Here is a 27,957-nt window from a genome sequence, read left to right as displayed (position 1 = left end):
CAGACGCCTCCCAACCCACCGAGACTACAAGGAGTTAATTCTCTGGGATGGTCTCATTGTATTTTCTGGTATTTCGGTTTTATTTTTTTCGCTTTAATCTGTAGGGTATCTTTTAAAAATGATTCTTTTCGCTTGAGTAATCAGTTTGACTGACTGGACCAGGTGATCCTAAACTGGAGGGCTGGATTCTGGGCCAGATCACCAGTAAAAACAGGAAAAAAGGAAACTACCCAATCTAACTGTGTCATGAGTGATAACCACATAAAACTGATTACTTTGATGGGGCCACAGGTCTAAGAGGCTGGGAAAACACTGACCTACTTGACTCCTGCCCTCCCCATGTTATATGTCACTGTCTTTTATGTTTCTTGGATGGGATGTAACTGAAACATAAATTTCCCCTCTGGCATTAATAAAGGATTTCTGATTCTGATACCAGTCCTGTAGGTGATGTACAGAAATGTTTAATAGTGTGAATGCATATCAAACATATTAACAAACATTTTTTTTGAACTTACAGTAAAAAATTGTTTATATACACAAGATGTTGCGAGCAATAGATCACAAGGCATTATAAAATATACATAGTTGGTTATTGTGCAGTCCGTCTATGTTGTATTGATGAATACAGTTCTAATGACGTAAAACATTGTCTAGAAAAACAACCCCTACTAAAACCTGAGTTTCACAGTAAAGCAAGACAGTTTCAAGTATCCACTTGTTATCACTACAGAAGAGCAACAGAGTGAAATACAGCTACAATGCACATGATTTGGTTTGAAAATGATTCTGAAATGTTCAGAAATGTTTTATATTTCTGCCACCGAAAAACAGATAAATACTTTTAGACATGATGGTGCACGCAAAAACTATTTCAGGCAGAAAAACTTTGATTACACTTCATACAAGTTGATACACTTTGTTCAAAAACAACCTTTTGGCTTAACTTTTTTACAAAACAGTTTGTTCATCATGTACAGTACCTTTCAGGAGATCTCAAACGTCCTGTACAGCACTCAAACTAGATAACGGATGGCCTCATCTTTACTCGAATGTCAGCCTTTACAGTATTGCAACCATTAAGTGTGTACTCCTTTGTGTGTCTATCAAAGCATATTATGATCAAAAGGATATATCAGGACTCAAGCTGAGACAGTAAGCTTAAATTCCTTCAAGCACTTGAAATAAGCAGTTCAAAAATCAGTGACTTACTTCCTGCATGTACAGTTTTGCATTGCAGAGATAGAAGAGTTTTTATAAATAAAAACGGTATAAATTTATGAATACTTTTAAAATAATGCAATTTAAGTACAGAAGCCTTTTGTGTTAGAGTTTTCAAGATACAATACAACTCCTCAAAATGTTTACAATGCTTAACTGAAACCTCTCTGATGCTGATAGCTGGAGCGCACTTGTTACTGTTTTGCCTCTCAAAAAAAAACAAAAAACAGGGGCAGTATAAGAGGTTTTCAGCCCCATAGAAAAATACCACTCTGGGCCCCTCCTCTTCACTACCACACATGTTCTTATATTTTTAGGGCCCACAGAATCAAACATACTTTTCTTCCCTACATGATAGCTCCTTTAACCAGCTGATGCATGAAATATAAAAGCCTGTGTGAAGATTTTTTTACTCCAGTGTTTTTTTCTTCTAAGTGCATGAAAAAAAGTTTTCAAAAGTTGGATTCTTTTCAGAGTTACAGTGTCCACTCCGAGGACTACATGCGCCTGAGCATTTAACATAAAACTGTATCAGCTTAATGATAAATGGATTCAATTGTTTTGGGATTTTTTTAGTAATTCCATGAAAAATAATTACTTTTATATACTTGGCAAAATATTTTAATATATTTTCACACATTTTAACTTTGCATATTTTGTAGGTGATACTCTTTTTAACCCTGTGTTGCATGTATGTTACCTTCTGAAAAAAATCAAGTATTCAAAAAAAAATTGTTGAAAGCTTAATTTTTTATGTCCTAAGAAGTATAAACACTTAAGGAAAAAATCTTCACACATGCTGACATGGAGTTCCACCAAACAATCCATTGCATTTTGGAGAAAACGTCCACTGCAATGGGACACCTTATTGCATTGATAGTACCTGAACAAACTTTTTAAATCTTGTGTCCATCCTGCATTCATGATAAGGGAAAAACATGATAACTTCCTTTATTATACCATTCAGGTATCAAAGGTTGTCTGCCAGCATGATGGTTAAAGTTCTGTCTCACCACCTTCCAAAAAAATGGTTGATTGAATAATTGTAGAAATAATTCCATAAAGCACGTAACTGTCTCCATTCTGCCTTTACTTTCTTACTGGTACAAGAAAGCTGTTTTAATTTGCACTGTTGCATTGACAAGATTAGCACAGGCAGGAAAACACTCAATTCACATAAGCTTATTAAATATGTGTGATGTTACGCTTTCCTATACATGATTACAGCCTGCGGTTCATAGCCACAGTGCTGCCAGTATGAGACTGGCAAGCAACGTATTTTTAAGTCAAACACTCTCAACTTCATGGTTGCCTCTTCACTCTTCCTCAATAACGGCAAAAATCTCACAAAATGTGTCGCATGTCAGCCTGATCTTCAGGTCTTTCATTCTTTGCTAAGTATCCCAATTAACTGATTCAGCGCTTGAGTGAGTCTTTGTAAACACAGGTAAAACTCTATATATTTGATTAAGTCTTTGAACTTCAGCTATGTTTTTTAAGTAATAAAATGCATCTTCAACTGGTTGTTCAGTCTGTTTTGATGCGGTCCCCCAAAATAGTAGGGGTCCTCAGCTGGAACCTCAACCAGTGGGATACTCAAAATCTTGATAGGCACCAGGTATTATTCACATAATGTGGCAAAGAATTGAAAAAACAGAAAACAGCTCAAAGCAAGTTGGTTCAAACTGAATGATATGGTGGAAATTTAGAGAACAAAGTTATATCTATGCATTCCTATTTTAAAAATCCAAATTATGTGTATGTTTTAAACTGCAAACTCCCTGCTGGCTATTTAAATCCCAGTATTCACAAAACAAAGGAAGACTTGACCTTCACTCAGCCTAATTTGCTCTGCACTTTGTCCCTGTAAAGTGATATCTGTCTGTCTGAGAGTGTGTCAGTGAAAAAAAGGCGTCATCCTCTACTGTTTGGTCTGTTTCAGCTTCTCGATGTGGTGACAGAGTTTGAGTGCTGGCCCCAGCTTCAGTCCCATGTACTTCATGATGACGTCGCTGCGCAGCAACATCAGTGCTTTGCCATCAATCTCCTGGAAAGAACAGAGTACGCTGTCAGCAGGGGGAAAATGAATTTTAGACATTTTTTTCTCAAATACAGTGACGTGATGAAGGAGCTGAAAGGTGAACACTGGAGAGAAATTTATTCTGAGCAAGCCTGGAGCTAAGTGAGAGATTGTTAATCCACAAAAAGATAGAACACAGAGAGAAAAATTCAGTGTTTTCCTGTTGTCTGTTGACCCAAAAAGCAGAGTACTCACATGTTTCCTGAACAGGTCAACGTGTGGGCCGAGAGTGTGAGGATCAGCCTCCTGGACGAACTGTATGACATCATCAACTGACCAGGAAGAAGCGTCATTCCCTGAACCTTCTTCGTCCTGTTTCACTTGGTCTGGGCCTGTTGTTGAGCTAGCTGCTATAAAGGTGTGGGGAAAGAAAATGGACAACCAAATTAGAATAACACATTTATCCATAACACTTCTTCTGCTTGTGATTTCATTCATCAGTGTTATGAAACAACCAAACCTGTTGACAAAACAATCTGCATAAGTGACAACAAACTTTAAACTGAAATGAACACAGATTCTTGAGTCGAAAAAGGAATTTCTGTACAGATCTTTATAAGTGTGACAAAAGCCAGGTTAGTGAGCAATGTTCAGGTAATAATAGAAAAATAGTGCACATAACTGAACCTATACGCAGTAATATTATGCCAGCTTGGTTTTAAAGGCTGAGGTCACACATTTTTTTACATACTTAAATAATACATCCCTAACAAAGAACTGTCCCTCCACAATGAGAGCCTGGTGATTTTTGTGTTTACCGCACCCTCAACTCGTCTGTGTGCAGACACTGGGCCAGGCTCAGTTGGGTTTGAGCTGACGCGTCTCAGGGGCGGTGGTGTGTGTGTCTGTCCTGGGTAGTACGGCCGCTCTTTCTTTGTCGCTCTGTACTCTCCTGGGCTGTGGAGAGGCCGGGCGCTGGGAGTGGGCTCCTTTGTGGGGTCATCTTTAGACAGGCCGTTCTCGGTGTGGGAAAGCGGTTCTGTTTGAAGACACAGAAAGAAAAAATTGTACTGTTAGAAAAGAAAAAAAATGTCAGCTACTGTTGGAGTCATTTATTACTGAGAGAGTATTAAGTTTTTGTGTTCCTCTGCTTTATCTGATCATGCAAATAAGCAATTAGAGACAATTAAGCCAATAGTTATGTGATTGCTGATTTGTTGAAGGGTATAATATGCAGCCAGTATTAATTGGCAGGATTGTTTTGTTGAAAGCTGTGAAGCTTTAGCCCCATGCTGGTCTTTGATCATGCTTTATGTATTTGGTACCTTTGTAGAAAATTTGGAGATTTTTTCTATCTGTATTGACAAGAAACAGAGCACAAAAGGCTCACAGTAAAATATCACAAAATTTGTCTCCTACCTTCTAAAGCTTTTTAGGAGGAGAAAATACATTAAACGTTTCCTACTAACTTCTATTGAATTTTGACTGTATTGTGCTTCAAAGCACATACAAGCACTCAAATCAAAGTGAGAATCAAAAAAGCTCTTAGCATTCTAAATCGCTTTGTATCAAAAACCATTCAAGAAATTTCCAAAAGCTACATTGGATCTACAATTTTTCTTTAATCCAAGTAGCAAAAGGAAGAGACACTAAAATTAACATAACAAAATGGTATATTTCTACTGTATTATTTGCTAAAGATCCAAGCAAAACTTTTGCCCTGAAGTGGAGGGCTTTGAAATAATTTAAGCTAAAAAATACTGCTTCATAGGACACCTGGACAGTAAATATAGCAAAGTTATAAATGATGGAGCCAACATGAAACAAAAACAATGACATTCAAATCACTTTATACAAAGTGCATAAGAATTTATTCTTGCTAAAGTAACTTTGAAATCTATTGAGCCAGCTGCCCCAAGATTATGGAGAGCTCTACCCCAGACCCTGAGAACCACTACATCTATCACTGATTTTAAAAAACAACTTAAAACCTACTTGTTTAAGCAGACGTTCCTTCGACTCTGTTAAAGCGACTTGATGGAAATGTTCATTTTATGAAAAGTGCTTTTCAAGGTTTGTTGCATGTTATTTCACCTGTTGTTTTAACTTCTATAAAGCACTTTGTGAGCTTTCTCTGTGAAAAGTGCTGGACAAATTAACTTAACTTACAGTACTTACTAATTGTAGTTACAGAGCTTCACATTTAGCTTTACATGAAAAACTTAGTAAAAGTTGACAGCCTGAGAAATATAATGATGCCATGATGAGTCATATTATTAAGAAAATATTTGATTTTTTCATGGTGTTGTTGCCTGTAGTGAGTCAATGGCTAATTACTTCATATGTTCAGCTGCTTCATGCACTCTTGCCCACCTGACTTGGTCCTGTTGTAGAAGCGTGTGTTGTTGGAGAAGGGGCTAAACGGCTGAGAGCTAAAAAGGCTGTCGCTCTCCAGATGTTGGCACATATTCTCTAGGAACCGCAGCACAGAGGACGTACTGGAGGCCGTGGGCAGCTTCACATAGCGGATACCATGCTCAGACCGCACTGGACGGGAGAGATGGGGGGGGGGGCACACAACACAAACAGCTATTGATTTGTTGTTTATGCACACACACACACACACACACTCAGACACACAGGCTGTGTGTATTCACAGCTAAAGAAAAGCAGCAGATGGTTTAGGGTTAGCACCCTCCTCTTAAAAGCAAAAACCTGCATTTTTTACCCACACTGCACAACAACACCCCCCCACCCAAGCCAAGCCTGCCCAAATCCACAAATTACACCCCTCCTCATCCACCCACCATACTCAACCACCGCCTTCCCCATCCAGACCCCCAAGGGAGACCCAATCCCAGCATCCCAAACCAGGTTAGACGCACATGTCATTTCTGATTACAGACGCAGTGCTCACATCAGCTGCTGCCACAGGCGCTGGCTTTTATTCCTTCTCTCTCCTTTCTTACACACACACACACACACACACACACACACACACACACACACACACACACACACACACACACACACACACACACACACACACACACACACACACACACACACACACACACATGCAAAGACAGACACAAGCATGCCAAACCATGCTCTGTAATCACTTTTCCCAAAATAAATACATAAAAAATTTCATAAGTAAACCTTTAAGAAGTAAATTCAAAAAGAATTGTTTGACATTTAAAAATCATTTTATCCGGCTGTGGGCTTTTACCTCTGATGACTTCTCCCCCAGTGTGAGACTGACTCTGTAGGAAGGACAGCAGCACAGAGGGTTGGTATGTACAGTCTACACAGGCCTGCACTGCCTGCTGGAGCACTGCGTTTACTGGTGCAGGACCAAAGTGGTCAGGCAGCTGCTGCACCAGTTTTCTGTCGAGATGTGGGCCATAGTTACCGTGCTTGTTCACGTAGACACACACTGTAATGACACAGAGAGAGGGCATATCAACCTTTCCATTCTGAGCATTTTACCACACAGTCACACATCAGTCTCAGTGCTAAGCATCCACTTTACCTGTGCAGACCACATTTGATCTGTTGCTGTGGTTGTTGTCTGCTGAGACGTGGTTGGAGCTCAGTCTGGTCTCGGGAGGAGGGGCTGTAACTGATGGGGCCCCCAGGGACTGCACTACCCGAGGCTTCTTCTGGAGCAAGACAAAAACAAACAAACCCTCTCTCATTAACTCTCGGTAATCCACAAAGGCTGTTGGTTAATGATTTATTAAAAGCTTTATTTTAACTCTTTCACTGCTTCAGAGACTGAAAATCAGCTTCTAAACCAAAATCGTCAACAAAGGCGCCCGTCTTTGACCTTGTATCCTCTTTATCCAAATCTTTTCAGCATGAATACAAACAAAAAATGTCAGGGTAACTTAACCACAGCATAACAGATCACAGCTCTTGTGACATCTCACCTTGCTTTTGGGCTTTGGCCCTCTCTTCTTGTGTGGTCTGGGGGCCAGTTGAGTCTCAGGGCCAGTCCTGGCAGGGCTCTGTGATGCTCCATTAACTGCTGCTGCCGCCGCAGCCTCTGCCGCTGCCTTCAACAAAGCAATGGTCTGGGATTTGGGACGTCGACCTCGGACACCCTTGCGCACAGGGAGGGGTGGTAAGGGGTTGGGGAGTCTGTATGAGGTCTGCATAGAGGAGGACGAGTTGGACGAGGAGCGCCGTGTAGCGAGTGAGGAGGAGCTGGAGGAAATGGGAGCAAGGAGGGCACTAGGGAGAGTAACTGAAAAAAGGCAATAGACAGACAAAGGGAAAGATAAAAGTATAGTGTTATTCTTCTTTTAATAAACATGTTAGCGTACAGTGTGTAAAATATAATACCAAGTTGGTCACATATAAAACTAAAAAATGTCCAGGTGCAGCACAAATATCTTTCGGGCACCAACACACACAAAATACTTAAACAAGAACTGCCCATGTGCAGTAAACAGCTCTTAAAGGCACATGGGTCTGCCTCTTTTCTTAAAAATCAAAGAAAAAGGAGGTCTGTGTTGAAAGACAAACAGAAAAGGAGCATAAAGGAACAACTGAGTCGGCTGCAGAGGAGATTTGTTTTGATTTTTCAGGAGTCTTCTGATGAGATTGGCAGATCCTTTGTGTTCAGCCCTCCCTTGACTGAAATCAGAGTCAAAAGCCACCTTTCCCCAGAGATCTGCCTGGGAGACAATTTCTCTAAACTCCTGGCTTCTGTCAACAAAAAACTGGTGTTTCTGGTGATCAGATTTTGGCTTTTCTTTCACATCAGGAATTAAGTATTTGATTACCAAGGCTGATGTCCTTTAAGTGTTTGAAAAAGGCAATAATATATAATTGAATGTTCTTTTTTTTATTCAACTCATGCTATGTTGTTTAATATGATTTTCTTTTGTAGAAATCAATAACAAATCATTACTACGATGAGCACTGGTTGAGGTAAACAATTATTTGTGGAGTAGTGAAAGAGAACAGAATAATGAAAAATATAGAGAAATAAGACTCAAGCATGCAAATGCAGCTTGAATTTAGTAGTATGCCATGAGACAATTAAATATAATTTGATCTTTTTTAATGTTTCCATTTCCTCACACACATTTTTTTCAACCATTGTTTTTGACCAAGTGCGACTCATTCAGCCTGCCATGGGCGGCATCAGAGAGTGTCTCATTATTTCTCACATGCTGACTCAAAAAGAAATCTCCACACTTTGAATTAAAGTTACTGATGTAGTGTAAAGTTTTAAACTGAAACTGTCTTATAATATCAGAAAAAACACTCTGGTTTTCAGAGCTTTAATTAGAAGCTGATGTTTTATCAATCTGCACCTGAAGAGAGCTTTGACATCAATAGAAACATTTTTCTTCGCCCATGACATCCTTAGCCAAATAATATCACAAAATGCGATTCAGCTTGTGTGAGAAAAGGAAGTAATAAATATGAGGAAAGGAAATAACTATTTCTAGAAAAAGAAACACATAAAGCAGTGGCACAAGCACCTTCAGTCTTCATTAGCCGAGAGCGTGACTGAGCCTGAGCCTGTGATATGATCACATAATCATCACCGTGGGTGTGTGAAAGGAAGAGGGCAAAAATGATTTAGAGAGAGGCAAAGAAATTTGTTTTAATACAATCTCTAATGCTCATTCGGGGAGGGGGGTAAGAGCGCATGTGGAGGGGCTCTCAGGGGGCCGTGGCTTTCATTAGAGCCTCCTTGACTGAGGCGATATGGAGACACTATGGAAGGTTTACAGTATCCTCTTGGGGTCAGCTGAGGCACCCTGAAAGCTGCTAATTGGGAAATGAGTGAGAGTGGGCGTTGGATGGAGCAGGGTTTTGTTTCAGAGGGTAAGCGGTCACACAAAGCGTGCTCACAGAGGAACACTGATACCGACCTGCACACACAGTGGCATGCTTATTCACACAGAGCCAGAAACCGTAAGCCCTACAAAAGCAGATCATCTTTAGTGTGTAGGGGATCAATCAGAGTCAGCAGGTTTTAATTCACCGGAGGAGAGCAGAGTTGGGGGCCTGCTCTGATCCCTGATGGTAGAAGAACATCAGAACATCATGAATGCTAATCCATTCGTGTTGTGTGACGGCAGCTACAGCAACATGTAGGTTAACGTTTCCAAACTGGTGATTAATGTCACCTACCATCAAATATTAGCTTATCCTCACATGCACGTTAAAAAACGAAGCTTTTCATTTCAGCTTTGAGAGAATATTATGCTTATGTATGCATTTTTTCGGCATATTCTCACAGTAAATATGCATTCTGTTTCACTTCTTCAAGCTCTGCGAGTTCAAACAGCCCTTTGGTTGCTCACAAATGTGTTGCTGCACTGTAAACTACATTTATTGATGTATTTTAACATTTTAGCAGACTGTTTTCATAAATGACACTTGTCCTCTGTTAGATAGGATGGCCGAAAAAAAGACAGAAAATGTGGGGAGTTGAGCATGAAGAAAGACATGCAGCAAATCAGGACTGGGTTTTGAACCAGCCACCACTGCAACCTCTGTGCATGAGGTGCATTTTAGCCACAAAGCCAAACCAGCACTCCAAGATCATATTTTAGAATCATAACTGTAAAACAAAATACATTTCTATTGTGGAAAAAATACTAAAAATAAAAAAGTATTATTTGGTAAGCTTTAGTTTAGCATTCCCACTCCTCTACAGCTGTGACGTGCTGTTTTCATATCAGAATGTGGTTCAGTTCGATCTGGCACTTCCCCGAAAAAGCCTCGACTGGATGGCAGCATGTTGCTTCAAATCCTGTTTATTTCTTGTTTGACATTAAAGGGGTCTTTGCAGATGCGTAAGCTATGTGTCTTATGGGAATTTATGCCATACCATCATGAATGGTTTACTTTTAAACGTTGTGCTGATAACAGGCCATGTGGTCTATCTTATCTCCAGAAAGGAGAATGCATCATCCATGATTTCAAAAGAAACATCAAATTCTGATTCATCAGACCACAGCACAGTTTCCACTTCTCTTTAGTCTGTCTTTAAAAGGTTCGAGTCTGGAGAAATCAATTTCTAGAGTCATGACCGATGTTAATGCACCAGTGCCTGGGGCCTTAGGATTACAGCTATACAGGGCTGGCTTTTGATCTTGTCACTTTTGTGCATAGATGTCTTTAGATTCTCAGATTACAATGATATAGTGTGCCATAGGTGATGAAATACCTTTTTTCCACACTAAGAACATAGTGTGAAACTGCTGAAATATGCTCACGCAGTCTTATACATAGACTTTTTACCAACCTGTCATAAATTAACCTCATTGTCTCAGAGTCCTTTCTGTTGTTGAATTTTTTAGCAATACAAAACTTTTTCAGTGATTTCAGGATCCATTTATTAAAAATGCATTGTAATACTTTTTTTCTGTTCAGCATTGTGTGATGTCTTGGCAGTATTTTCAATCAAACATGGGGTTTGAGTGATTTGCAAACACTCAAATTCTGTTTTGATCAACATTTTACACAGTGTACCAACTTTTTTGGAACTAGGTTTGCAGGAAAAAAACAAAAAAAAAAAAACTAAGATAAACAGAAACCAAAAATTATCTGCAACAGCCATCAATAACATCACCACAGTCTGTTGCTGACAACCATCACCCTTTCATCCAGCACTACACTGCATGCAAATCAATATCACCCAATGCCTGCTTGAAAATGTAGACAGAGTGCATTCAAAAGGCTCTGACCTGGCAGCGTGGTTTGCAAAGTGACATGAATCATTTTGGATGTTTCAGTTTAGATATTTAGATATCTAAACTTTACAAGGAATTATTCAGCAAATCTAATTCTAAAAGAGTCAAGAGTCAAATGTGAATATGCATCCCCAGCATGCATGCACAGCATCAAAAAAAAGAGCCATATGGTTCCGATCATGACTATATAATTCCACGTCGACCCGTTGACCTGTGTAAGCCACAGCCCGAGGAAGCATGTGCATGTGGGAGTGTGTTAGAGAGTGTGGGTGTATGTGCGTGCATGAGAACGGGGTTGCTGAGAAGTGTGTCTGCTGTCTGGGGTGAGGGGGAGGGGCTCCACAGAGTAGCTTCTCATCTAATTACAACAACCCCCAACCAGCCCCCTTACATGCCGAGAACCCTTACAGCAAACGGACCAATCACACACACACACACACACACACACACACACACACACACACACATTTAAACACATGGGCTGCTCTGTTGAGTGAGTCTGAAGTAGTTTAAAACTCATGGACTGCAGTTTCAGGTGTGTGTGTGCGTGTGCGTGTGCGTGTGCGTGTGTGTGTGTGTGTGTGTGTGTGTGTGTGTGTGTGTGTGTGTGTGTGTGTGTGTGTGTGTGTAGACAGCAGAAAGGGGAAGTAACTACAACAGCCTCGAGGCACAAAGTATAAATGCATCAATGTGTTGCCACACAAGACTTTAGGGTAGCAAATCAGCTTTTTTAAACTCTGAAAATCAGTTATTTCTTCTGTAACTTGAGCTGATGTTCAACTTAAAGCTGGACACAAAAATCTAGGTAGTTAAATATTAAGGCCGATGTGTAAAATAAGTGTTCTTACTGTTTGACACTCTCTAATCCCCATCTAAGCCTTTGCAAACTGATTCCTGATGGGAAACAGGAGATGAAAAACACATGGCACCTTAAATTTAATCACGTCAAACCATGTTGTAAAGTTTTCTGACTTTGAATTTCCTTGACTCCTTTAAATGGTTGCAAGTCATTCCAAAAGTCTTGGTGCTTAACAAAGAAAGAGTGTGAAACAGCAGCTTTTAATCATTTACACACAGGAGGAGGTGGCTACACTTGTGAGTGCACATGCAACTTTCATCATAACGGAATATTTTGCTTTTACTTCCTCTTATCTGTATTTTCAAAAAAGAAAAAAATAATAATTTCATGTACATTATTTAAGGTTTTAAGATTATCTGGTCTAGTAACAGCAGCAACTTCCAGGAAAGTAGTTCTTCTTAAAATGAATGGATCGACTATTGCATAAATGTGAATGTGTGCAAATCAAACTCATGTTGATTTGTTACATTCATGTGAAGTCTTACTTAATTAAACTCTCGTTTTATTATAATAAACAGAGGTACTGTCACAGGCGACACTTGAAGTAACATGCTGAATTTGACAAAACAAAAAGAAAATTCAAATCTTAAATCAACTTAAAGCTTTTCAATTAGCCTTTTCTTTAATTTTTGAAAACTAATATGTTGAAAAAAGAAACAGCATGGTAAAGATGTCAAACTCACCTGAAATTCTCCACTAAAAGCAGAACTTTCCTGCTGAGGTTTAGTGCTTTTTAGAAGCAGCAGTGGTAAAGGCTCCAGCTGCAGAGTAAAAACAGTAGTAGTGATGTCCGTAACAATACGAATCACTGTGTACAGTCGCTTCCTGGTTCTCTGTTTGAACTCTTCTCTTTGAGCTGCTCTTGATTCATTTCCTGCCTCTGTCTAGGTTTTTTTACTCTTTCCGACTTTCTCTGAAAAAAAAATCCCCTCGTGTGCGTGTCACTCTTTTTCTCCGTCTCTCTATCAGCTGCTGTCTCTGCATGAGCTCTCCCTCTCTCTTATTTCTCCCGGCTGTAGTCCACAACAAAGCCCACGCTGCTGCTACCGCTGCTGCTCGAGGTCTTTGCAAAGCTTCCCTTCCATTGAATGAACAGGAGGAGGAAGAGGGGGAGCAGGGGGGATTGGATTTGCATAGGGGCGCGGGTGGGGTGGACTCAGGGAAGGAGGAGTGGGTGGGTGTGGTGGGGGAGAGGAGGGAGGGATTTGAGCTCTTTATTCATGTTATCTGTAAGCCCTATCGACAGTCTACATCAGTCACCTGCTTCTCAGCGAGCCTCTGCCTGGGAGGGGGAGGTAAAAAGGGAGAGGGGTTAACAGAGGGGCTGTTGGGGGCTGGGATGAATGGTGTTTTGGGGGGTAAAAGGTTAGAATGGATCAGGAGAGTCCTGATTGAACAGAGGAACAACTCCTGCAGTTGGTGAACACATATGAAAGCTCTCCTTCAACACAAACTCTCTCAGGGTGCAGGGGGAGCTGCTGCCCCCTCAGTGTAACTCTAGCCCACTCAGACATTAGACTGATGAGAAATGGCTGGATCCAGCAGAGCCGGCAAAAAAGTCACACAGTCTGGTAACACTGTGGCTTCAGAACAATGTGGAGGGAAGAAGTCAGTCTGCATGGGAAAAGTCTACTTAGTCATAAACATCTGAATCTGTTTTTGAATGGACCATCAGCAGAGCTAACATGAATCCTAGACAGGACAAAAATTTTGCAACCTTGTCCAAATTAGATTTAACCTAAATGTAAAACAACAACTGAACTCTAATCTTGCACTTCCAGTACAAGTTCTCCCAACAGATTTCAAGTTTGGTGTCTAGTGAGGCAAAATGTGCCTGATTTTAAAACTCATATCTAAAATATCGCCTTTTATAACATGTATATTGTTTCTTCACTTATAAAGGATGGTGGTGGAAAAGTAATTATATTTTTCTCTTAATAGCTAAAGGCAGCTAGCTTTTGTCTGTATCTGTTAAAATATACACATGCTCCACTTCATGCATTATTCACTAAGCTCTTTCTCTATTCTGACCCAGTTTAATGCCAACAAAGAAAGACAAAGACAAATCACAGAAATGGAAAAAAAAAACTACTTAATGTGATGTTGTTTCAAGTACAGAAGAAAAAACAATTAGTCAACAAATCTTGGCATCTTTTGTAGCTGATTACAAAGTGCATCAGGGTCTCCATGAAAAGACTATTTTGACGAGACTAACTAATTAGAAATGTTAAACATAGCAGTAATTGCCGAGTGTCTCACTCCTACTCTCACATGTACAGCTCGTTACAAGCTCATTAACACCTCAACCAAAGCCCATTCTTTTTCCCCTTACAAGTCAACAAACAAAGCTTGTACGCTCAATTAGCATCATCCTTTCTCACTGTGTTCTTAACTTTCTACTTAACAAAGAGTGACTCTGTGATACCTCTCACACGTACAGATCAATGCTGGAGACATGGCTCTGACTTCTGCTCAAACTAGAAAGTCAATGTTACACTTTAAACTGCTGACACAACATTCAAATTTGTACTTCTAGAAATATACAACAGATACAAGTTATTTTACTAAATGCCAAATCAATGGTAAATTCACACATTATGAGATTAAAAATCATTAACCCATTAAATGGCAATCGGATAGTTACTAAAAAATAAAAGGGCTCTCAACAAATACTTTCCAAATTAAATATGTAGGCTAGCCTAACTTAACTGGATCTAACATAACCTAACATTACATAACCAAACCTTAACTTAACTTGACGAAAAAAATTAGACATACATAACCTGATTGACCTTTGTTTAGTTTACCTAACCTGACATAAAAAACTAACCTGAATTACCTGGCCGCGTTTCCACCAAGCAGTCCGGTTCAGTTCAGTATGGTTTGTCATGGTTTGGTACAGTTAAGCCTGATCCCGTTTGCGTTTACACAGCAAAACTGTGCCCTCTCGTGGTGGGCGGCGTGTAAGCCAGATTTAGAGAGCAGCAGCTGTAAAACAATAGCGTGCCGCCGTAGCAGCGCAACACAGTGTACCCTGCTAATAAATCTAACGAAGAAGAAAAACGCAACACAGTGAACACAGAGCACAGATGAAAGACATGCAGCATCTCGTCCTCTCTGTGATTGGCATGTATGCATAACCTGACCTGAGCTTAAACCTGACCCTACCCTGCATGACCAACCTCACCTGACCTATCATTAACAAACCTGACAAAAAAACAAAATGACAGAAAGAAACTTGACAAATTTTACTTACTTAAGCTAAGTTAACTAAACCTAGCTAAAATAATGTAAATAGCTGGTCGAGATTCTCAATAACTGCCTGAGTTGAAACACTAAGGCTCAAAGAACTTCTCACTTAAGCATTTCTTTAACTATGTCCGGGTGAACACACCGTGCATCATGACAATCATCTCCATAGCATGCTCTTCTGACACAAACAGAAAACAACACCTTCTAAGTATGGTGGCTCTTATAGAAAAAACATGACAATTTCTCAAATGATCTACACCTGAGCTGGAGTTATCCGAACTGACTTAAATCAAACCAAACTTTACTAAACAAATATAACCTACCCACCTACCAGCATATACCACCTAACTCAACCATAACCAACCCCAAATTATTCAACTTCAAAAAAGTTGAAACCAAAGTTAACCAAACAAACCCAAATTAGTTTCACTAACCTAACCTGACTTTATCTTACCTAACCCAAATTAACTCAAAGTAATTCCATCACTTTACTTATCATTAGGTCTGGGATGATAAGCCATTCTCGCAATTCAATTCGCGATTCTTCAATATTTACGTTTTTTGCAATTTTTAGGTTGCTTTTTTAACATCAGACCATGTGAAAAAGTTAAATGATGACAAAAATGTTTACAGACTATATCAGGAGCCATATTTCCCCATAAAATGCACATCACGTGAGTCAGACAGAAACATTTCACCCTCTGCTGGAGAAAAGTGGTAACTTTTTCAATCCAATTCATAAACAAGGACTGAAATGAAGAATGTGAATTTGAATTTGAAAAAAAAGATGTTTTGACAAAAAATCCAGATTTTGATATTGCCTAATAAAAAATCCCAATATATTGATTTTCAATTTTTTCTCCCACGTATACCTATTATGGCACAACTGACCAAGACAACATAGTGTGAGCAAGTACTTTTTGACTAACGGTCACAGACAATTACCATTACCCTGTTTCTGACTTGAGGCAGAAAAGTTAATTCTCAACCCTGGAAAATCAAAACAAGCGCTTTTCATGTTGAAAAAGGAACACCAATGCATTAGTGCCCAAAACTACAGTTCCTTGAAAGGGAAGAATTAAAAAGGTCACTTGTTGTAATGTAATTATTACGCTTTAGTGTTGAGTAAGAGGAGGGTCAGAGCCACTTTTGGGAGTTGCTGGTTATCAACCGTCTCTCTCATGTATAGGCTATAAAAATGTCAATCAATGGAAGCCAACTCATTGGTGACATCAAACTATCAGATCCACTTTAGGTTATACTTATCTAAGAGCAAACTTAAACCCTGCGTAACACAACAGAGCAGTATCACTGCTCTTTTAGAAATGAGCTCAAAAGTAAATAAAATAATTACCAGACATGTCTCTTCACCTACGGCGGTTAGAACACTACTTACACCACAAAATACATTATTTACAGCCATGCAGTCATGTGTGTAACTGTATCAGAAGCAACACTAAAATCAGTCCTTTGCATCGATAAAAAAACACTGGATGGAGACTGAACTTGCCTGCCTCCCTGCCTGAGGACAGAAAACATGCTCCGACATGTAACTGCCGCCATTTATCAAACATACACACAAGCACACTAATCAATCAAGGAGGTTGTTGGTCTGGGTTATTCAAAGCCACATGTGTCCTCACAGCACGGCACCAACCACAGGGCAAAGGGGAGAAAACTGCTGGATTGGAGCCAATGTAAAGTAACACCAAACGCAATGATTAATTTTGGTAACACCTGAGAAACCCCAAATTTAGAATAAACAGCCTCACTCCCGTGCTATTAGTCAAAGTGATTGTGATGGATGATAAGTGTCAGAAAACCTCTTAAAGAAGTTAACCAGCTACACCTTGAGTGTTGTGCTTCAGCATTAGTGCGAATCACATGGTAAGATCCTCCTGAAACGACAAAGTGTATTTGCTATATAATTACAGCCTGATTGATAATTAATAGCTCGGCACTGAGTTCACACATTAATAACACCATAAAGGGCTGTAATTTGTACAAGGTAAGACCTACCTGGAAAAATGTTGGTAAGAATATCAATGTTTTATTAACTTTTACCGATTTATGTAGCCTCAGCATGACATGCTGCTTCTAGTTTTGTTTTTCATTCTGATTTTTGTATAATTATAAATAAGGAAAATCAGATACAACACCAAACACCGAGTAAGGACAGTTTCAACAGTATTAGCAGAATTGCCTCTAAATCTGAAAATCCACCACTACAGTGATGCTATGAAACAGAAACACCACTTTATACGCCCTACGAGGAAGCTGGCACACACAGTTTATTATCTGCTGCCCTCTAGTGGTAAAAACATCTCCATCGTCAAATGAGAACTTACTATTTGTTTCTTTGGCAGTTCCTCAAGAGCATCTACTTTTGTTTTGTCTTTTCTTTAAACTACTATAGTGACTCTTGCATGAATGTTTCTAATGTTGTATAAAACTTTAAAAAATTGTATCTTTTGTATTTTCTGCAGCCAGCCTTTTACAATTATACAGTTTTATACCATGACAGGTTGCTGCTATTCATTGTTTTATCTGTAGAGGTACTTTAGTTATTTCTTACCTATGTAGTTTCATAATTACTTTGTTTTCTGCCGCTGCACCATTTTGTTGATCTGAAACTTAGAGAATTAACAATTTGTTTTATTGTTGATTTAGTTTGTGTCTCACTACAGCTGTGTGGAAAGTGATGGGGATACTAAATTGGAAATAAATAAAAAACAGAGTGTGAAACTACCACAGTATACAGGGTGGGCCATGAGTTTCCATACACAGGAAAAATAAACATTACACGTTGAAAAACCCCTTTGTTCTTTAAGATGTGCTCTAAATGATTGCAAAAACACATATTTATATGTGTTTTCCACAGTTAATGAACTTGCTTTGGCACAGTTGAAGTTATGCTTGTAGTTGCGCTGGTGCTATGTTCCTTGAGATGATTTATGTCTTGTATCTTCAAATACACAATGGCCATTGTGTGTTTGAACCAACGACAATCACATAGAGCACATTATATAAATAAAACCGGTTTTTCAACATAAAATGTTTATTTTTCCTATAAATGAAAACTTATGGCCCACCCTGTAACCTCAGTAAACAAACTATGAACAGTGAAGTGCTTTTCTATTTGTCATTGTGTTTTAAACATGATTATTTTATCTATTAGAGCTGATATTTATAAACTATATCAAACAAAATATTTTCATATCTATGAGTGCACATATATCTGTCACTTTGATCTACAATAGTGTTATTTAAGATACCCTAAAAAGACATGTGGAAACTGTCCAGATCTTACTGTCTTTTTGTTAAGGCACAAAAGATGCTTAAAATGTCAGAAAATGACAAGAAACCCAAAAAGAAAGAATCACTGAAAGCAGCACTTACAAAAGTTTCCGGGCGGCTGTAAACTGTGTTTGGTCAGAGCACACCAGCCGACAGGGAAGATGTCTCTGGAGTCGAAAGGGCACCAGTAGTCAAAGGCACCTCGCCAGCCGTCAAACATGACAAAAATCTCCTGACCTCTGACCTCTCCCACTGTGGCTGGACAAATCAGATAGGGGTTCTTCCTGTCCACTGCCTCCAGCTTCATACCGGGCTGGAAGTAGTTTTTAACAGGGCTGGACGGTTCCTGAAAACAAATAAACACACAAACAGATATACAAACACAAACAAGAGAATAATCACTATAAAGTAACAGCATCATGGCTGAATTACTTCTGATACATCCAGGCAGTGGTTTGTCTTTATAGGCACATTGTTGTGATAAATACAGTAAGTAATTTCTAGGATGCTGTTGTCTGATGCACTGTAAATGGCGCCCTCTTGTGTCTGTGCTGATAACTGCAAAAAAGACTGCAGAGAGAAGACTACGAAATCCGTCCTACGTCTTTCCCCACTTACCCTGTTTGGGGTTGCTTAATAATAAAAATAATAATGATGACATATTATTTAGAATTTTAGCTGTGTTAATTAGTGTCCCAACCATGAAGGTAGTTAGAGCATTTCTTTATACACCTGGTGTTTATGGTTTTAGCTGGAAAGTTTTTATCCATGCACTACAGATTATCTCGCTTTTTTTGGACAACCTCTGAGAACTTTATGATTTTCCACATCCCATCAGTCAACAAGATCTGACAGCTACATTTTTCGCTTACGTACATCAATATATAGTACATGATAATATATAATAACGTAATACCTATGCCAGTCCTCACTAGCATCTTCCATTTTTCATTACCTTTTTAAAAGCAGAGGCAGGAGCCATTTCTGCTCCACTTAGAGTTCGCAATAGGAACATCGGCCAAGAGGAGGCGTTCATCCTGAAACCTGAACACAACACAAATCACACAAATTATAACCCCATGAACAGAAACTTAAAACCAGGAGCAGATTTAAATGAAATGACGTCAAATCAAAGAGCAGGATCTTCTATTGCCATCACTGGGTGTGATGACAAACCATGTAGGTGTGTTCTTTCTCTCACTCACCCAGTGGTGGCTGCAGCATGTCTCCGTTCCTTTCACATGTTCCTATTGGTTGGATTTCTAATGAGTCGATCAGCCTCCAGAAGTCATTGGTGTTGTCACTGCCATCCAGGCGCAGGCGTAGACGAATACCCATCATGCCCATCACGGTTGCAATGCACACAGAGTTGGAGTTGCGAGGGTCTCGAGCCTCTAATTTCATGCCAGCTTTGAATTCATTGGAGGGAGGGACTCTGGACTGCAAGGGGACACACTCAGACTTTCACACATTGACAGCACTGAGGAGTTACTTATGAACACATAATACACTTATGCGTCATCTTTACCAACATGACTGCAGACTAAAGGAGGCATTGTTAACTCGTCATTGTACTTCAGCTTTAAGAAGTACAAACAGATCACTGTCAGATCAGTTGGCTGTTAATGTCATTTTTAAAGGCTGATATAATCTACAGGGTAAGAGTACTATACACCCTGGGATTATAAATCAATTTACAGCAAATAAAGGATGTTAGAGTTTTTGTTATGTCAACAAATCCCATGAAAGTACCAAAACTAACAGAGTAATATTTGACTTTCTCAGCCTGTGCAGAGCCATTTGCTCCTACCAGTGGCATGAAAACTCTTAAAACAGAAGAGAAATCTTTCATTACTTTCTTTCAAAAAAGGCCTTTTGAGGACTTTAAAAAGCAATCGTTTGGGACCATTCTTAGCCATAATGAATATTCGAAGTGTAAAAATAAAACTCAGTCTTCATTATAAAAATAAAATATGTCATTCACAAGTGTTCAGGCTCAAGGCAATAAATAAAGTTATATCAGGCTTTTGTTCAGCATGCATAACTTGTAACTTCAATCAGTTTATCATAAGTCTAAGTTTTGTTGGTGTTAAGAGAATGTAAATTATCTAAAAATATCCCTTAAACAACACAGAAAGAACATCTTGTCCTGTGCATTGGTGCATTTACTGACATAAGGAACAGAAGTAAACGATCAGGGAATAAAATGGTAGAAACAGAAGGCACACAATCTAAGCCATGCATCTTAACCGTTACCTACCTGTCTGAAACAAGTCGGCGATGCTGCAATGGATGATGTTTCTCTCAGGTAGTCCTCCCAACTGAACGGTTCTATCAGCAAGACAACAGAAGATAGAAACAAAGGATTACTAAATGTTTGTCGCAGGAAAGTGTGACAAGAGAGCAGTGAGAAATAGCCTTTAACATTGTTAAAGCAAAGGTTAGTTTGAAAACAGCTAGCTGCTAACTCTGTTGCAGGTTTGGAGGGTGATTCTCTGTTTAATCCCAATAAGCAGCTCCTCTTGTTAAGTTAGAAGTGTTTTCATGTTCAGTACACAGTAGGTGTAAAGCACAGGTTTGTCAGCTGAAGGTAGTTCCCAATACTTCACTGATTTACTACAATTAGGTACACAGTAAATGTCGCTAAAGTACAATGGGCGATTTATGAGAAAGTACATAAGTATGCAGGGTTCTTGTAGAAGTTATGACGATTAACAACAATCAGTCTTTCTCACAGATGATGCATTTTCCTCACTTCTCCTTATACTTTCTGAAAACTAATCTTTTCTGTTGTTTTTAATCTGATAGTATACTTGTGATTTTTATCTTCAGAACATCAATAAAATGCATTATATGTGTTAAAGGTGAGGGTATAATACAGTGAATTGCTAAATAACCTCCTGACAACTCAACATGTTACTTGAGACTGCCTGAATTAATCTACCACAGAGATTAAGACAGAGTTATTCTGATAACTGTAACTGCAATAACACCATAACAGAGGCAGAATCAAAAAGAGCTTTAAACTGAAAAAAGCTTTAGATACACCCCATAATAAAAGGCTGAAGAATAAAGAGTATAAAGAAGCCAGAGATCAGAGTTGCCAACCATTGGATTTGTCGAGGGCTGAGCCTGCTGTGATGCTGCTGCGTCTCTCCTTCTCGTCTTTCTGATCTGGAATCAAAAGATGATTGAACGGCTCATCAGGATCAGGAAGCGACTGATACACAGACTGTAATTACTGTGAGAAAGAGGGCATAAAACCTGCTATTGCAAGAGCTGGGAGACAGCTCCCAAATGAACCCCAAACACATCAATGGCAAAAATTCAAACCATGAGAAAGGAAATTCAAGTGGGTTTTTCTGTGATCAAACTGAGACAATGAGAAACAGTTTTAGCCCAACAGAAACAACTCAACCAAGTAAACAGCACCATAAAGGTGTACCTCTGTGTGGTGTCCGGCCCATGATGATCAAACTGTAGCGTGCTGCTGTGGAGGAGCTGAAGTGAGGAAGGTTTTACCTGCACAGACACTGGAAAGAAAACACAAAAATATACCAGCTTCACACAGTGTAACAAAGAAACCAGAATGAACAAAACAACTACAGAACTGCATTCTGAGACTAATTCAGATTAATATTTGATAAACACCCTCTTACAAATTCAAAGATTAACAACTTGTGTGCAAAATTCATGAAAACTTTCCTCCCACTACGAAAGAGTGTAAGACAGAGCAAAACATTGCTCTGTCTCTGAGATCTGGTGTCCTGTTAGTCTGAGGATTAATTCTTTAACACCTCACTGTTTATATAGCACTGAGCAGTTTAGAGTTGTTATTAATGATCCAGACCTCTCAGGCTGTCTGCTCAATGTTCCAAGAGTCAAGACTAAACACAGAGAAGAAGTTTTTGTTTTTTAAGGCTCTATGCAGCAAACTCACAAAAACAATAAGTTTGGGAAGAAAGGCCTGAAGCATTTCTTTTAGGCCTGGTATTTCATTAAAAGGGATTATATTCAATTATTTTGCACTGTACTGTAAAGTCTATTTTCTTAAAGTCATTCTTTCTCATCTGAGGAGGCTTGTTATTAACTTTTAACTATTCAACTTTCATAAACTGTCTCTTTTTATCCTGTCTTCTGTGTGCAAAGTGCTCTGATTCCGTTCTTTGCTGATAGATGTCAATAAAATACACTTAGTTCTAACAATTTGTAATTATTAACATTGGTAACAAATTACTGTTTAAAATTGTAAACATGGTTATGACTTTTCAAATGCTGTGAAACCAAATGTGTAGCTAAAGCTGAAGATGTTGTCTCAATTATTGGCTGCATTGGGTGACACAATCTGGTAACACATTCACATTTAGACTGAGCTGTGGCTTATTTTGAATCCGTCAATGTCCTTTTAAGTATTTACCAACTTGTCCAAAGGAGCATTAATCCACAGCAGAAAATATCCCCCAAAAAGTTTCTTTTCCAAACCTGTTTTTTTAATATTTGTAAAAGTCTAGCAGTTAAAAACACAAAGCCTTTTTTTTTTTTTTTTAAGAAATGAAGCAACTTATTCATGTCAGGATTCTCAAGATCTTTGCTTGCAGTTGGAGCAAAATGGCTGCAGAGACATAGTAAAACAAAATAATATTTATAGCCTTTGATACATAACACAATTTTTCTAATACCTCAAACTTAAAGCCAGTCGTCCATCTAAATATTTTTCTGTTTTGCTTTTGTCTGCTCACTTCAGGTCTAATTGTGCAAAACATGGAAAAGCACAGATCACAAAGGTGTTTTCGATATCAATCAAACCCCTTCAAATGTGTTCTCAGATAAATATGAATCAAGATAAACACAAAAAGTTAGCAGCTTTGCAACATCATGAACATCCACTCCTGATGCTCTGTAAGAACAACATCAAACTGTTACCACAATGTTAATGCTGAAATTCAGGCCCTGGCATCCACAGTTACAAATACTGTAAGCATAATCCTGTATCCTCCAAAATCCACACATAATGACCGCCCAAAGTTCACTTAAAAGGTAATCCAAGATAGTGAAAATTAATCCAAAGATTTAAAGGTTAGAATCTCCCATGAAGCCAGACAATGCCTCCTTTCCTTGTGTTCAAAGATTTGAGCATCTGCACTGTATTGTGGCTGCCTCCCCCCTCTGAAGACCCCTCTGTGTCTGCAGCGAATCCCATTGAGTCCGAAGAAGCCATAAAGATTCCAAGCTGCCATAAAAAGCCATTAAGACGTGTGGATGTGGGACGTCTGCTGGCTGACATGAAAAGGATTCCAGCTCCAGACTGCCTTGGTGTTTGCTCTGGTCTGTCTGCCTCACTGAAGAGGGTCAGACAAAAAACCCCGTCAGACCAGGAAGCACTCATTTTTACAACCTCCCTTAACACCGAGGCAGCCACTTATCTGGGATTAGAGTAACGTTCACAAAGATGAACTGTGAGATCAGAAAAACGACCTGAGACCTGCTTTCAGGGGATGTGGGAAGTTTTACCTGACAGGAGAAGGGAGTGACAGTATTTCTCTTCACTTGGAGAGAAAAAAAAAGATTAAAACTCATCCTTCACCAAGAATATATATCTTTAAATGATACTCTTTGATAGAATAACACAATAATTTATTTAAAGTGCATTATTTTTAAAATTAGGTGACGAAACTATGCGTTTGCTACTTTACTACTTATTATTAGACTTTACAAAGTCTTAAATTTTTGCTCAAGTAACACAAAAGAGACAACAGTCAGTCAATATCATGAGGTATTTTTCATTCATGTAAGAGCTTTGAACTTTTATGATTTGCATAAACAAATCAATAACCAATCAATGACTTCTACAGTTGATGAAAACATATATTTGTATCAGCTTATCTAATTATCTGTTAAGAATCTGATTCAAGCTCAACACTGTGGAGCAGATTATTTAATTAAAACAGAGAAATACAGAGTTTATTACCATTAAAAGTTTCCAAAGTTTCCAATTATATGTCTTTTTCAAGCTTCTTTTGCTAAATGTACTACACAATAAAACAGAGAAACTGTAACTCCAACAGGAAAACCTGCAACTCATTATCTAAAGATCTTTGGATTGATTTATTTTTAAGCCAGTTTAAATATGATTTAGGAGATGTCACAGAATTGCCCTGACTAAAAGGATTGTCTTCTTTTTTATGACCACAACTTTTAACCCCAAAATGTTATGTTAAAGATCAAATAAGACAAGGAAAAGAAGTTTATCATAAAATCATAGAGGGAACGGTCATTGTTCTGATGGATTTATACTGATTAACCACAGCACCACTTGTTGCTCCTCTATTCTCAAATGTGGAGATTTGCTGCTTTCTTCTGCTCCTCATGACTGTGGATTGAATATTTTGTTTCAAACTTTGAGAACTTAAATACATGAATGGAATTTAATCATAAGCAAAGCAAATAGCAAGCTTGGAGCAAAAGACACATTTACTGTCTGGTAGCTCATTCACAATTTCCCTCATCAAAAAATATCACTGATGACCAAATTATGAGTAATGCTTAAACTCAAAAATGGAATATGATCGTATCAAAGTTGGACAATGAAAGATGTTGATTCATTTTTCATTTCTTGAGACTTTTAAAAGTCAGTTTTTAGAACAGATGCTGATGAATAATGTTTGTTTTGGTGATACTTTGTCACATCGCCTTTGCAGCCCATCTAGATCATAAAGAGACTCGCCAAAGGCTTTCCATTACTTTAATCTTAATATGACGACCCTCAGATCCAGACTGAGGACCCTCCTCCGTGGTTTCTCAGTTTGGACAGGGGACAGTAAAAGGATCACATTACAGCTGGAGGCTGCAGGGTGTGAGCCTCTGCAGGGCGTCACCTCCAGGATGGTCACTCACAGGTTCCATTCAACACATTAAGTTTCATTTATGCATATTTCCACATAAAATGCGTTTTCTTGTTGCCAACATTCAGCTGAAGTTGCACCATGATGCATCTGTAAAATAAAGCTGCATATGCAGTTCATGGGTTTAATAAGATTTCTTTGATTTGCGATACTCGGGTTCAGAGGTTAAGACGCTTGGAGCAGGGAAGAAAGGAAAACAATTTGTAGGAAAGTCTGTGACGCATTTTCATTTGCTTTACGGTCACATTTAGTGGGCGGGACAGTGATCAATACACAGGCTACACATTGCTAACGACATCAAGCGGGCGTGATAGTACAAAGCAACATGAATGAAACGAGCGAATTCTTAGTTGCACAGTTTTCCTGCAGGACGCCAGTAAACATAAAGCAAAGGGAAATCTGCAGAGTCCAATGACGCTACACTGTACCAAGCTGTCCGCCTGCCCAGCGTAACACAGTATAAATGCACTGCTGTCTGCCACTGCGGGGGAAAACTGCACTCTTTCACCGCAGCACGGGTAATAACTTGAGAGAGGAACCAACAACGAGAGAAATAATGAGACATGAGCTGTACCCACCGTCTGAACAGCGTATTTTGATGGGAGATTCCTCACTTTCTATCAGATGCAAGCCGCCATATTCGCTGCAGCTCCGCGCATGTCCACCACGCAGTGCTGTAATTCATATTTTTCCACTGGAGCCTGTAGGTAAGAAAAAAAAGAAACGCAGACAGAGGGTGGAAATAATTTATTCGTCGTCTCATTAAAGAACAAAATGTTTCATGTTGGGTCTAGATAATAAATTGCATGCAGCGAGGAAACGAAATTTGAAAGAGCTGTAGTGTTTGGTTTTCTTTCAGCAGCAGGAGACGAGAGAGAAAGAGATGAGAAATAGCTGCAGGGACTGGAAGGTCACAGTCTGTGACTTCTGTTAATGAAGAGAAAATGACAGACTGTTTCCATGAATCATTGGCATTGGCAAGTTGTTAGATAGTACAATCAACCAGCCAAATTAACTGAGAAAACTGGCTCTACATATACACTTGAAACTCATTTGGAGGGAGGAAATAAATAAAAGAAAATAAAGCTTAGTTTAGTCTCAAATTAATAATTGGGAAATTAAGATTTGGTTCAAGTTCATCCATGTTAAAAAAAAAGGTAAATGTTTTGTGAAACTGAGAAAAAAATGAAATACAAGAAAAAAACATTTCAGGAAATTGATATGGATTAATGGGAATTTAGAGAGATGTAAAACAAAAACAAAAAAGTATGGTACGTAAGTTCTTCTCAGTCAGTTAATATACAAGGAATAATCAGCCCAGTGGCCAAAGGTGTTGAAAGAAAAAGTACATATTGTTTTCAAAGTTGTCCCTCTAAAATATAAGTTTACATCACTGTGATATATCCACATGTAGCTTTTTAGACATAATATCAGCCACCAATAATCTGCATAGTGAAATCAAAATGTGTCATTAACTTTAAATAGTATTAAGATGCACATTTATATGGATCTATGAGGCACAGTGTTCTAACCTTATAACATTTTTTTTTAGATTTTTGCTGATTTGTAGTTATGTTTTAAATTGAATTATTAACTAAATGAATGTATGAAACCATTTCCTTGTGATCAGTGACTATAAGCTTTGACTGAAGAGATATTATGTAAAAACTATAAATCACACAGAGGTGCAACAGTAAGGAAATTCAGTATATTGCTTAAAACATAGGAGAGTAAATATATGAAGAATTAAAAATAATATTGAAGAATTCAAGTTAATTTCACTCACTGCTCAAACTGTTCTCAATCAAATGTAAAATATTTCCTTCAGACCTGAAAATATCTGGATAGTTTTTCAAATTAAAAAAAATGTGGCATCACATGTAAGTGAGAAAGTTTTTTTTTTTTCATTTGGCAATACCCAGGACCAAATGTTCTGCACTTTATGAGCAAAGCTCTGCACTGACTGTTGAGTTAATTTTAAAATTTCACACCATATTTGACAATCATACCTCACATTAGTGATTATTCAGACATCACTGTGCACTCATTCTGGTAACTTATGACAATGATCTGATAAATACCTATAAGTAAAAAGGTATGCAGTCATATTTTTAATTTCTGAAAGTCTTTTTTTAAGTTGATTCACACAGTAATGGGTGTGAATGAATGTGTGGTACCATAACAACTACTTTACTTGTCCAGTTTCTTTTCCAAGATTTACTCAAAGTATCACACGGTTTTGCTGGAGTGTGATAAGTTCATGCTGGTTTATTTGTTCTCTAAATCACATCAATCACCCATAATGTGTAGCAATGAGAATCAGACTTCCTTTATTTATCTAATTCAGTAAATCCACTGTGCCTGCATCACGTTAGCATACCTATTGCTGCCAACATTAACTGCTCTCCCTCATTGGTGGTTAAAAAAAGGGTATAGCAGTCAATATAACAATCAGAAACAGCTGTATATATGTTGTAAGTTAGCCACTCCTTCCTTGGCTTGGGCTTAAGTCAGCTGGAAGGCAGCTGCTGTACAGCACAGTGCTGTTGTGGTTCCAGTTCTCCTTCCAAGATTTTTGTTCACAGCTTTGTAAAAATGAATCCACAACTGATAGATGTGCTTAATTTTGTTTAGACTGTGTTGGATCATTGTTCAGTGTTTTGTGCATGCATTTATTGA

General features: G+C 38.6%; 1 protein-coding gene across 3 annotated transcripts; it reads right to left on the bottom strand.

Moving 5' to 3' along the window:
• Window positions 1-453: 453 nt before the first annotated feature.
• scml2 (Scm polycomb group protein like 2) lies at window positions 454-25,990 on the bottom strand. Of its 3 annotated transcripts, none has more exons than XM_074666355.1 (14): window positions 25,857-25,990; window positions 21,822-21,909; window positions 21,485-21,550; window positions 20,637-20,707; window positions 19,582-19,816; window positions 19,332-19,420; window positions 18,479-18,722; window positions 7,177-7,493; window positions 6,777-6,906; window positions 6,474-6,680; window positions 5,615-5,788; window positions 4,065-4,280; window positions 3,497-3,651; window positions 454-3,268 (listed from the first exon to the last, which is right to left on the bottom strand). In XM_074666355.1, exons 2-14 carry the CDS (start codon window positions 21,841-21,843, stop codon window positions 3,143-3,145), a joined length of 2,052 nt encoding a protein of 683 aa, XP_074522456.1. In that variant the 5' UTR covers window positions 21,844-21,909; window positions 25,857-25,990; the 3' UTR covers window positions 454-3,142. The 3 variants fall into 3 exon arrangements, with proteins under 3 accessions (XP_074522456.1, XP_074522457.1, XP_074522459.1); XM_074666356.1 differs by having other exon boundaries at window positions 3,497-3,648; XM_074666358.1 differs by having other exon boundaries at window positions 6,777-6,903.
• Window positions 25,991-27,957: the final 1,967 nt, after the last annotated feature.

The sequence above is a fragment of the Halichoeres trimaculatus genome, unplaced genomic scaffold (assembly GCF_033239565.1).
Source record: "Halichoeres trimaculatus isolate MK-OKI-2021-1 unplaced genomic scaffold, fHalTri1.1 fHalTri1_scaffold_3, whole genome shotgun sequence".
Lineage (NCBI taxonomy): Eukaryota > Metazoa > Chordata > Actinopteri > Labriformes > Labridae > Halichoeres > Halichoeres trimaculatus.
Note: the sequence above shows the minus strand (reverse complement) of the source record. Positions and strands in the feature narration are given on the sequence as shown.